We start from the raw sequence: 11,735 nt of genomic DNA, 5'->3' as shown, positions 1-11,735 counted from the left end.
CCTATTAAATGCATAATGATTCATAACAATGACATCTTGGCAGGTATAAAATGTCCTCTTTGCCCCATTTAATGATTTCTGATATTAAGTATCTGACTTTATTATTACTCCTTTCTGGTTGTTTCTGCCTAATAAATCCCTTGTGCTGCTATTTTCAACCTTTCAATGTCATTTTGAGAACATGAAGTTTGACTTTTAACCCCATCTGGGAGCTTCTAACTTTTTAATCATATTTATTATACTTACTGATAGGCTTGGTCTTATATCTGCCCTCTTAATTTTTCTTTCCTTTTTAAAAATCTTTTCTGAGTTTTGCTATTTTAAGGTCTTTGCCTCCTTTTATAAATTCATAGTTTGGAAGTCCTATCCTGGTACTGAGAAATATAACATTACCTATAATAACCCTCTCACTCCCACCCCAATCACAATCTTCAATCTTCTGGAAAATTTAAAAGGAATTTACAACTTTATGGGTTTTCACGTCCACCTCCAGTAAAGCCTGGATTACATGTTTCTGCTTAACAATAGCCTTATTTCAGTGGTACCAAAATACTACTTTACTGCAAATTTACATTAGTAAAGTTTATCATATGTGCCCGCTATTGTTAACATACTAGCAACTTGCCGCTATAGGAAACAGAAATGGTGTATATACTTTCAGAACCACAAACTTCTAACTTTGGCTTTTACTAATAGTCTTGCTTTCAGAACAATGAACAAAAGATCGTTAGGCACAGACTTGCACTATCATTTTTAATTGGAAACATTAAAATGGTTTAATAACTCATAACAATTATAAAACTTTGGTAGATGAATTGTACTATCACTTAAGAGGCATTTTTCTTCTGTATTCCTGCAAAAAACTTTGCATACTTTTGTTTTCTGTTTTCCATTTGAGAGCAAAATTTTGAAGAGAGGGTCTAAACTATTTATAAATCAAAACCCAACTAGATTAGAAATGAAATACAAAGAGAACTACATCTATACTCAGCTGTGCCATAAGAGCATAGGTGATTTTAGCTCACGTTCTGGGTATGAAAGCAATTTAGCTAATCTCACAGGAAACAAAAGCAGGTGCTGAATCACGGAAACCCAATCAATTATTTTTAGCATGCCTCTTAATTTTTCTGTCCCCTGGTTTCTTGTCTTCTGTGCCAGAGTCTTGGACAGGTAACCACTTGAGGGGATGTCGGCGATAGATGGGCCATGGAGGAAGTGTCAGCTGGACCAGAACAGAGAAAATGCATCCATTATAGCCATTAAAAGTTTAAATACCTGTTAAATCCCAAATGACTCCGGTGCTAAAGATAAAACAAAAAACTGAAAACTTAATATCCCTATGAAAGTTCTGTGCCACTGCCCAGACAAGACACTTATGATGGGAACACACCTCACTGTTTACACATATGGCTTTAAGACCTAAAAGAAAGGTGACGGAGGCAATGTGAGCACTATGAGAAATTCCTGCTAGTAGTGACCTTAAGATTATTGCCTGGAATAGCTGCCAAAAAAAATAAACTGTATCTTTTTATGCGGCTCACATCATCTGACACTATTTGACATTCTATAAAGATAGCAAGGGGAAGCATGGATGGGGGAAGAGTTGACTCTGGTTCTCACTACCAGGTCCAACCAAACCAATCTAACTCAGAAAATGTAAATTGCCACTAACACCCAAACACCCGCAAATTTCTTACCAAACACGAAAAAGCAAATCCAGCCATAACTATATAGACAGTCCATCCAAACTGTTCAGCCACGTACCCGTAGATAAATCCAACTATCTAGAGACAAACAAAGTATATTAAATACAGGTAACCTGGGGGGTAGAAAAAGATTAAATGTAAAACCAATACTTACTGCAGAAAAAAGAATAATTCCCTGAAACATTTGTTCAGCTAGCTTCTGGCCCTTGTAATCCTGGGGTGAAGAAGAGCAAAAAAAAAAGGAGTTGATTCCACCACCGAAGAGGTACAGTTCCTGCCCTGATCTCACAGCTTTGGCACATGGCAACCTTCAAGGGCCTGGACAACGTATCAGATTTTGAGTTTCCCGGGGGAACTGAAGCATCCCAGCGGAGCAGAAGCAAGGAAATCCTTGCGGGGGAAGAGGAAAAGGGACCCAGGAGGTGCAATTCGGGGAGAAGGGTGGAAGGTAACGGGCCGGGCTGGGAACCGCACAGCACCGGGTCGGTGTTTAAACAAGGGCTTCAAAGCTGCCAAGCTCAAGAGCGGCGTGAGGAGATCCCCGGCCTCGCCCTCACCATCTGCGTGGGCAGCGAGCTCAGATGCTCCAGCATGACTGGCCGAGGAGGCGGACGGCAGAGCGCAGGCAGCGGGCTCCGGGCCGAGGGCGGCCGAGACTCAGGGACTGTAAGGGCCGTGCTCTGGAACTGTGTGTCGCCTGGCGGGCCTGCCAATGCCTGCCGTTCGATGGTTGAGGCCCCGGAAGCGGATGTTGCGGACAGGCCGCGACAGCCGGTGGTTCCGCCCCGCGCCAACGCTAAGCGACGTGCGCTTTCGCAGCTGGTTGTAGTCCGGCCTGCAGCCCGCGAGGGCTGAGATGGTGACGGCAGCGACCCGCCCTTGGCATTGCGCGCCCGTGAAGGGTTAGTCGTCAGTGTTGATGGGTGCGTGGAGCCGCGGCTCCGACCGCTCAAACTGTACTAGACAGAGCCTCCGCGGCTTAACGGCCGCCGGTGCGCGCCGTATCTCCATGGCTACGGCCTTTCCTCGGCGAGGACCCCGGCGGTGGGGCTGCCCGGCGGCGCCTGCTCAGCGCGGCACTCTCGCGGTCGAAGCAGCGGGCCGGCTTGGGGTTGTGGGACTGTACGGTTGCCGCGGAGCTAGTGGGCAGGCGGGCGTGCGCGCTCGGCCCGGAGTGCAGGATACGAGGGCAGCCTGGCGGCGGGCTAGGCCCTAGGACCTGCCGCGCGGTCGCTGAGCTGGCGGGGCGGGCTGGGGCGCGGGCGGCGACAGCGGCTCTTCCTTCGGTTGCAGGTAAGGGTGGCCGCAGCAAGCCTCAGGGCAACGACTTGTCGGAGCATCCCTCGGCCTGAAGGAAACCCCGGAGCGTCACACTACCTCCAGATCACGCCTAAGCGTAAGGGGCCGTATTTACCCTAGAATTTAGTGGGGACCATCCCAAGTCACATCTTCGAGAGAAAGGGAATTCCCTTGGAAAGGTGACTCCGGTCCTTGGCCGTCCCTCGCACCCGCTTGGAGAGAGTCCCCATCCCGGGCCCGACCTCGGCCCACTGACATGCATTCTGATTTCACTTGGCCTCACAGTCCCAAGCTGGGCCCTCCCGGTAGAGACCAGCCAAGGGTTCACTCAGTCCCTCTTTCAAGGCCGGTGTATGTCTCAAAAGCTTAGACCCTCCCCTGTTACCGTGAGCTAGGTGGGGTGCCCACGTTTCAAAGAGAAACCGTCTGGGGAACCTGGGCCTCTATGGTATGTATGCAGCTAGCCACAGACAGTGGGATTCTAGACGCTCCCAGTGCACGGTGGGGTGTGGCTGCCGCCCTCATTCATGCAGCCAGCAAATATTCACGTCACATTGTTTGCGCCAGGCAGTGGACCGAGGACACGGCTGTGGCCAAGACCAGGCTGTTGCTCCCTAGAACCTAGAGTGTGTCAAGGGAGACAGCCACATCACCCCAGAAATATATGACACTGGATTAGCCCCTGGATGGGGAGGCCCAGGAGAGGTGCCGCTCATTGGGGGGGTGGGGTGGGGTCGGGGGGCTTGACTTATGAAAACCACGTAGGAGCCAGCCAGATAAGAGGTAGGAAAAAGTGGAAGTGTATCCTCAGTGCCTTTCCACCCTTCAAGGTAGCAGAGGCCAAACGGTAAAATGCAGACAACTTTGACACTTTTCTGACCTCAGGAGCCAGCCCATGTAGTGGGCAGAAACAGAGATGGGGAAGGTATACCAGTCTCTTTCCTATGCTATGTATGTATTTCTTGGTGTGTTTGAACAGACTTTCTTCTGTATGTATAAATAGACATATCCTTCTGTGTTCTCTCTCTTCAGTGCACTTTATACCATAGTAGTTGCTCTGGAGACTTTATGGAATTTGAGCTATAAAGATAGGGGAAAAAGAAATTGCCTGTCAGTTTCCATTTGAGAGAGCACCCCATTGGATCCATGTTTTTCCTTATATTGGAACCTGCTTTCATGATTATTGCCAAAGATTGCATTACCTTTCTGAGCTGAGAACTAACCTTGCTGCTCGATTAGCAAGATCATTCAACAAATGTCACGTGTCTACTACTGTTTGCCAGACATGGTTTTAAGGGGCAGGGATACATTAGTAAACGTTTTTGTTGGGTGGTCCCTGTTTTCATAGAGCTTACATTCTAGTCAGGGAAGACATAAACAAGTAAATGAGATAATTTTATAACTGAGGAGGGGTAGTGGTAAACTTTCTGATGGCCTTTGAGGGTATGAGTAAGGGAAGGACAGATAGATGACCTTGATCTCTGGTGACCTCTACAAGAGCAGTTTGAATGTAGGAACAGAAGTCTGGTTGGAGAAGGCTAAAGAGGATGAGAGGAGAGGAAGTGGAGCTAGAGACTTGAAATCCTTTCAAGCTTTTAGAGTGAGGAGGAGCAGAGAAATGGGTCTGTGGGTTAATGGGTGGAGTGGGAAGAGTGGTGTCTTTTTTCTTTTTTTTTAAATTAACTGAAAGATACCTGAGCTTGATGGGTGTGATACAGCAGAGAGTTAAAGAGGTTAATGATTCTACACCAAAGAAACAGTTATAGGACACAGAGCAGCAGTGGAATGGCTTTTTATGCAAGTACTTGGTCCATAAAATAGGAAGGAAAACAGAAAGGTGGGCATACGTGCTGAGAATGTGGATATAAATGCAAGTAGCTAGCAAGTTTAAATGGCTTTTTATGCAAGTACTTGGTCCATAAAATAGGAAGGAAAACAGAAAGGTGGGCATAGGTGCTGAGAATGTGGATATAAATGCAAGTAGCTAGCAAGTTTAAAAAAAAAAAAAAAAAGTGTTCTTTTCCCCTAAGATTTCTTTCATTTTTCTGGGTATGCCTGCCCTGGGTGCGTTTGTGTGTGCGTGCGTGTGTGGTTTTTTGTTTCATTTTTGTGAGTGATTTGGGAAAGTGAACGTTTATAATTTCTTTTTTTATTTTTTTTCCTTTTTGTCTTTTTTCGTGACCGGTAATGGGATCGTAACCCTCAGTGTTGCGCCCGTACTGCGACCGGCAACGGGATCACAACCCTCGGTGTCGCACCCGCACCACGCTCAACCAGTGAGCGGACCGGTCTCTATATGGGATCCAAACCCTCGGCGTGAGCGCCGCCGCACTCTACCGAGTGCGCCACCAGGCCGGCCCAAACGTTTATAATTTCTAAAGAAATATTAATTTTTGTACTGGGCAACTGAATATTGCTGATCAAATTGTACACAATTGTGTATTATTACAAAAGTATTAGGGTATACATGCAATTTTGTTTTGAGAATTCCTTCTGACCAGATCAGGGAAGCTCCATTACCAGGAATGGTACCAGGAAAGGAAATATGGGTCAGACATACTCCATAATAACTGGCATTTTGCAAGTAGGTAACTGTGGAAGAATTTTAGGAGCAACTGTTTTCTGCCATGTTAATCTACTTAAGTACATCAAATGCTTGCTAGAATTGTGTTTTTATTGTGACCAGCTAACTGGAATAGCACAAATACATGTGACTCTAGATCCACATATTACCCTGTAAGTAACTTACTAGAAGTTGAAAAGCTAGAACATTGTCCTTCCTACCATTAACCAACTGGGATTTATTCAAGTGAGATTGTTTTTCTTCAGTCTTGGTGGAAATTGGCTCAAAGCAGGCAGATATTAGGGCTTTGCTTCTCCCTGTAGTGCAGTAGTTTCTTAAGGGTTTGATCTGACGTAATATTCTTTTTCACCAAATCAGAGACCTTAGAGGAGCTTCTCTGGGTTGCCATCTGCTCACATTTCAGCAGGGCAGGGCTTCAGAAGGTGGGGGCGGGCAAGGGTCCCTGGTGTTTGATGCCTGCCCTGGTCACTAGCGTGCCCAGTCTGGTTATTTTCCTTCACCTGTTACTTTTCTTTAACTTGTGCAACTGCATTATTGGGACTCTAGTAATAAAATCATAAAGACTTGTTAACTGATTTGAAATCACTTGATTGTATAATTATATTGCAAGTTATTTTAAATTAGTTCTTTATTCCCCTTTGCCTTGGTATTGAGGGATGTTTGAGGCTTCAGAGTGTTTGTCAAAAGTCATATTTGGATTGCCACCCACTATAGTTGGCCAGAGCAAGAAAAGGCTTATAGTTTTGCCCTAACTTTCCCTGAGTGTTCTGATAGCATGTTTTATAACAATATATGTATATACAAAGAGAGTACTTCGAAAGTTCATGAAAAAATAGAATTAAAAGATAATACAAGTCTTTCTGTGAACTTTTTGAAGTACCCTTTGTGTGTGTGTATAATGTATTATGTATATAAAGTAATGCATTCTTCTGGTAGGAAAATTTATAAAAAAGAAAATAGCATTCAAGCTCCATGAGGGCAATTTGTTCACTGCTTTATCTCCCATGCTATGGATGATGGCTGATACACAGGTGTTCAATAAATTAGTTGAATGAATGATTTCGTTGCCTAGAGATCACTTTTACAGTTTACTTGTTTTCACAGGAAAACATCTTTTGGTACAATGACTTTTTGATGGCGACCTCATAATAACAAATGCATAATATGCAGCACACACATATACATGTGTATTTGCTTATTTTACATCTATGATGGTAGGGATTTGTTTTCTTATAGCTGTAAGCCCAGTGCCTAGATATTGCCTTGCACATAATAGGCGCTCAGTGTTCAATGAGTAATGAATGGTAAATGAATGAATGTATTATAAAAGGCAAGAAGGTGTACAGAACAATACTTGCAGTTGCTGTGTGCAATGCACTCTACTTTTCTATTTGAATTTAATTTTCTATTCCAATTTGGAAACTTTTTCCATTCAAATTCTGATGATCTACTAAATTGATTTCATGCCTACTTAGGATTTGTGATTTGAAAAACACTGATTTACTTTGTTTCTAGCTTTTCACAATAATAAATAAAATTGTGACTTTTGATTTTTTCCTCAAGAGAGGTGGCAAGGGGAATGATGGGGTCAAAGGCTATGTACCTTTTTAAGGATATTGATAGAGATTGCCACAATAGAGGCTGGCTGATTAGCTCAGTTGGTTAGAGTGCAGTGTTATAACACCAAGGGCTCAGATTCCCATACTGGCCAGCCACCAAAAAAAAAGGAAAGAAATAGCCACAATACATTGTGGAAGTTTCCATTATTTTCCTACTAGCAGTGTATCAGAGTGCTGTCAGCCTATTCTTTAAAATGCTTCTTCCACTTTTCCAAAAGCTTGGTTACATACAGGAAAACACAATTTCTGGGTTGTATGTTTCACAGCTTAATGGGGGAGAATGAGGTAAATCAGTACCATAATCCTCACCTTACCTTTTCCATGTCTTGGACTCTATATCAAAATCTCATGAGACTGTGTTTGTATCACAGTGCCTTCCTATGTGTGTTCTTTTCAGATTCAGGAATTGTGGGCCTTCAGCCCATGGGCTTTGCCCCAAATGCTCCCCAACATGCAGTAGACAGGAGGCAAGAGGACATTCCTGTGGTCATTGCTGCATCTGAAGACAGGCTCGGGGGGGCCATTGCAGCCATTAACAGCATTCAGCACAACACACGCTCCAGTGTGATTTTCTACCTTGTTACGCTCAACAATACAGTAGACCATCTCCGGTGAGCTCTGCTTAACTGATGATTTTGCTTCTAGAGGATGTTGTAGAGCTGGCCAGCTGCCAATTCAGGAACTGATTTTCTATATTTATATATTTTAATACAATTGAGATTATACCACATGTTAAGACATATATGGTATGTTTTTCCATGTGATTATGTCATAAGGATGTCCCCATTATAGCAGAAATAAGGAGCTTATGCCAAGAAGTAAATCAACTGTGTCAATATGTACACTGTTAACTTCACCTGATAATTGTTTTGATAATAGGACTTCCTCAGTGAAGGAAGTAATATGTTGATTTATAAGTCACAAATTCCTTATGTCATGGATATGCTCTATGCTCTAAGCAGTTCTGATCTAGAGTGGAAAGGGACTTGGGAGCAATGGCAACAGTATGGTGAAGTTGTGAGCACAGATCCTGATCCAGATCCTGGCCCAGAGGAACTTGGGGAACCTTGGAGTCCATTTCCTCATCTATAATTACGGGGCGAAAATATCCACCTTACAGGATTATTGTGTCAAGTAAATGACAAAAAATATATAAAACACCTAGCACTTAGTAATCACTCAGTAAATAGTTCTTGCTATTTTAATTGTTATAACTATTAATAGAAACCCAATCAGATGGACAGTCTCATCCATGTTTTAGAAATGAATTGAGACTTTCAAAGTTTACTCCAAGAAACAGCTTGTCTAACAGATTAACAGTTGTCAAAGTACTAAAATATTTCCATCCTTGTGATTTTCTCCATGGGTCATATTTAGTTTGTGGAAGTTATATGATTTTCTGAGATATGAAAAACTTAGAACCCAGCTGGCCAGTTAGCCCAGTTGGTTAGAGTGTGGTGCTGATAATACCAAGGTCCAGGGTTTGATCCCTGTACCAGCCAGCAAAAAACCCTTCAGAACCCTCCTAAAATATAGAAACAAATACTACATTAAAACAGACTAAAGAAATACCATTGAGTGTCCACAGAATGCTGATATGAAGTGGACCTAAATAAAACGTGCAGTACTTATGAAACACTGGCTTTTCTTACAGGCATTTCCACAGACTCAGGTGGAGGAATTACTTAGGGTTATCACTAAATTAATAAATTAGTCTATAGGGCCGGCCCGGTGGCGCACTGGATGGTGCGCCGCTTGGGAAGCGCGGCGGCGCTCCCGTCCGAGGGTTCGGATCCCACATACAGACCGGCTCCCGCTCACTGGCTGAGCGAGGCGCGGGAGCAACACCAAGGCTTGCAGTCCTGTTGCCGGTCCCCGGTCCGGTACGGGGGCAACACTGAGGGTTGCGATCGGTTGCCGGACACGGAAAAAAGACAAAAGACAAAAAAAAAATAAAAAAATAAAAATNCGATCCGTTGCCGGACACGGAAAAAAGACAAAAGACAAAAAAATAATAATAATAATAATAAAATAAAATAAAATAAATTAGTCTATAGATAACAGACTGATTACTAGCTTTGATGATAATTAGCTTTCACTACTATCATACTTTGACTTATTTTTCTTACCAGGGTATTTGGAGGGTTGAGTTGTATGGTGATAAGATGTTCTGAATTCAATAGAGTTTTTTACCGTAGTTTTAGTGTTGGAAGAGTATTGCCATAGATTCTTGGTATCATTTCAGGTGAGGAAACCAAAGTTCATCTATTTGGTCACTAAGTATTCTCTTACATTATATTATGCTCTTCTTAAGAAGGCACAAAGATAAGGCTATGGTTTTGAGACATGATTATTTAAAAGTGAAATCTGGTGCTTTATCTTCATCAGGTCTTGGCTCAACAGTGGTTCCCTGAAAAGCATCAGGTATAAAATTGTGAATTTTGACACTAAACTTTTGGAAGGGAAAGTAAAGGAGGATCCTGACCAGGGGGAATCCATGAAACCAGTGAGTTCCATGCGTCCTTGTTTGTACTTAGGAGTATTAGGAAATGATTGGAATACCTGGAAAGCTGTGGGCACAATGCAGGTAGTTCCCTGGGGAACAAGCCTGGGCAGTTCTAAGAGTCCCCTGACTGTTTTCCCCTGTTTGGGTACCGAGAGCATTCTAGGAGTTTCTATGTATCCTATGCCAATACTTCTTTCCTTTTCCAGTTGACCTTTGCGAGGTTCTACTTGCCAATTCTGGTTCCCAGCGCTAAGAAGGTCATATATATGGATGATGATGTAATTGTGCAAGGTACCAAAGAATGTCACAAGTGCTGTTCTCTGTCCAGATTGCAGGCTATAGTGGTTGTCTTATTTATGGTCTGCTATGAAAGGTCACCTTATGGAAAAGCGGGAGAACAGGAAGTCTCAAGGCAACTAGAAATGTAAATCTTAATAATTTATCTATTTCAGGTGATATTCTTGCCCTTTACAATACCCCACTGAAGCCAGGACATGCAGCTGCATTTTCAGAAGATTGTGATTCAGCCTCTACTAAAGTAGTCATCCGTGGAGCAGGGAACCAGGTAAATTACTTACTAGACATCCCACTCCCTATGAGGTGGCAAATTCAGGGCACTCTTACTGTTTTTGCTGCATCTTACATTCCCCAATTATTTTATCACAAAACTCAAGCCTGCTTTTCTGTAGATTTGTTCATGGACTTGACAACTTAATTCTCTATGAACATCCAGTTTAATATATCAAAATCATGGTCTCTATACTGTCTAACTTGGAAATTCAAACGTCACTTTTATACGCTAATAATCTGAGAAGTCAGTTTAACGAGCAGCTTTTTTACTGGCTATAAAATTCCATCTGTTTGGAGCAGTAAACATATATTCTATTTGTATTTTTTAGTACAATTACATTGGCTATCTTGACTATAAAAAGGAAAGAATTCGTAAGCTTTCCATGAAAGCCAGCACCTGCTCGTTTAATCCTGGCGTTTTTGTTGCAAACCTGACAGAATGGAAGCAACAGAATATAACCAACCAGCTGGAAAAATGGATGAAACTCAATGTAGAGTAAGTATGTAACGTGCCCAGCCATGAAAACGCTTGTATTTCAACTTAGGGAGTTGTGACAGGAAGTTAGTGTCTATTCTTCATTAACATTTGTTATCTGTCTCACCAAGAGAGGGACTATACAGCAGAACACTGGCTGGCAGCATCACGACACCTCCTCTGCTTATTGTATTTTATCAACAGCACTCCACCATTGACCCTCTGTGGAATGTCCGCCACCTTGGTAAGTGGAAGTAATTAACCAATGAGTTAAGCTAATGAGATTAGTTTCTAAAAACTGTCCTCAGGGATAGGATGTACACTATCAACTCTTTCCCTTAAGTTTTCTGCACAATTCAGCATGACATTATGTGTGAGTGGTACAATCATTTTTGGCTCTTTTTCTCTCAATATAAGGTTCCAGTGCTGGAAAACGATATTCACCCCAGTTTGTAAAGGCTGCCAAGTTACTTCATTGGAATGGACACTTTAAGCCATGGGGAAGAACTGCTTCATATACTGATGTTTGGGAAAAATGGTACATTCCAGATCCAACAGGCAAATTCAGCCTAATTCGAAGACATATGGAAATTTCAAACATAAAGTAGAATAGAATTTAAACTATAAGCATTTCTCAGGAAGTCGTGGAAGACGTATGTGTGGGAAGTAACAGCAGCTAGGCTTTAATGCCCATCTGTAGCAACCATGGAAAAAAGATAAATGCTCCGTCTGGCAGTCAGCTTCCCAAATAGACTATAAATATGTTTCCATCTACCTTACCAACCAAGTGTTTTCTTACTGTAATGCTGAACAATTGAAGAATGGACTGAGAAAGCTGATATAGTTAGCTCAGCCAGCTGGTACAGGTAGTTTCAAACTGCTGTCTGGTTATTTTATGACTCGTGGCCTGATCTGTAAATAAAACCTACATTTTTTAGTAGGCATCTGATTTTTTGCTTCCAGATAACTACTTATA

At 42.6% G+C, this 11,735-nt stretch overlaps 2 protein-coding genes across 2 annotated transcripts; one reads left to right on the top strand and one right to left on the bottom strand.

Annotated features, from left to right (window-relative positions):
* Nucleotides 1–732: 732 nt before the first annotated feature.
* SPCS1 (signal peptidase complex subunit 1 homolog (S. cerevisiae)) lies at nt 733–2,717 on the bottom strand. Its single transcript, XM_008580083.1, has 5 exons — nt 2,707–2,717; nt 2,264–2,660; nt 1,861–1,920; nt 1,698–1,784; nt 733–1,222 (listed from the first exon to the last, which is right to left on the bottom strand). The coding sequence occupies exons 1-5, from the start codon at nt 2,715–2,717 to the stop codon at nt 1,097–1,099; spliced, it is 681 nt and encodes a 226-aa protein (XP_008578305.1). The 3' UTR covers nt 733–1,096.
* GLT8D1 (glycosyltransferase 8 domain containing 1) lies at nt 2,716–11,701 on the top strand. The gene is made up of 9 exons (XM_008580082.1): nt 2,716–2,848; nt 2,923–3,102; nt 7,606–7,819; nt 9,597–9,714; nt 9,921–10,005; nt 10,167–10,279; nt 10,614–10,780; nt 10,891–11,003; nt 11,177–11,701. Exons 1-9 carry the CDS (start codon nt 2,716–2,718, stop codon nt 11,365–11,367), a joined length of 1,314 nt encoding a protein of 437 aa, XP_008578304.1. The 3' UTR covers nt 11,368–11,701.
* Nucleotides 11,702–11,735: the final 34 nt, after the last annotated feature.

Source organism: Galeopterus variegatus, unplaced genomic scaffold (assembly GCF_000696425.1).
Source record: "Galeopterus variegatus unplaced genomic scaffold, G_variegatus-3.0.2 Scaffold2012, whole genome shotgun sequence".
In the NCBI taxonomy this organism is placed as follows: Eukaryota; Metazoa; Chordata; class Mammalia; order Dermoptera; family Cynocephalidae; genus Galeopterus; species Galeopterus variegatus.
The sequence above is the reverse complement of the archived record's forward strand: the minus strand, read 5'-3'. Positions and strand labels throughout refer to the sequence as shown.

What these genes read in the sequence shown, in the direction of transcription:
- GLT8D1 (XM_008580082.1), top strand. Translation starts at nt 2,716, where the DNA reads ATGGCTACGGCCTTTCCTCGGCGAGGACCCCGGCGGTGGGGCTGCCCG. An exon ending in GTACGGTTGCCGCGGAGCTA is followed by an intron (nt 2,849 to 2,922) that starts GTGGGCAGGCGG and finishes GCTAGGCCCTAG; the next exon opens with GACCTGCCGCGCGGTCGCTG. An exon ending in TCCGTGGAGCAGGGAACCAG is followed by an intron (nt 10,280 to 10,613) that starts GTAAATTACTTA and finishes TGTATTTTTTAG; the next exon opens with TACAATTACATTGGCTATCT.
- SPCS1 (XM_008580083.1), bottom strand. An exon ending in GCTCGCTGCCCACGCAGATG is followed by an intron (nt 1,921 to 2,263) that starts GTGAGGGCGAGG and finishes TCTTCACCCCAG; the next exon opens with GATTACAAGGGCCAGAAGCT. An exon ending in GATTTGCTTTTTCGTGTTTG is followed by an intron (nt 1,223 to 1,697) that starts GTAAGAAATTTG and finishes GTTCTGGTCCAG; the next exon opens with CTGACACTTCCTCCATGGCC.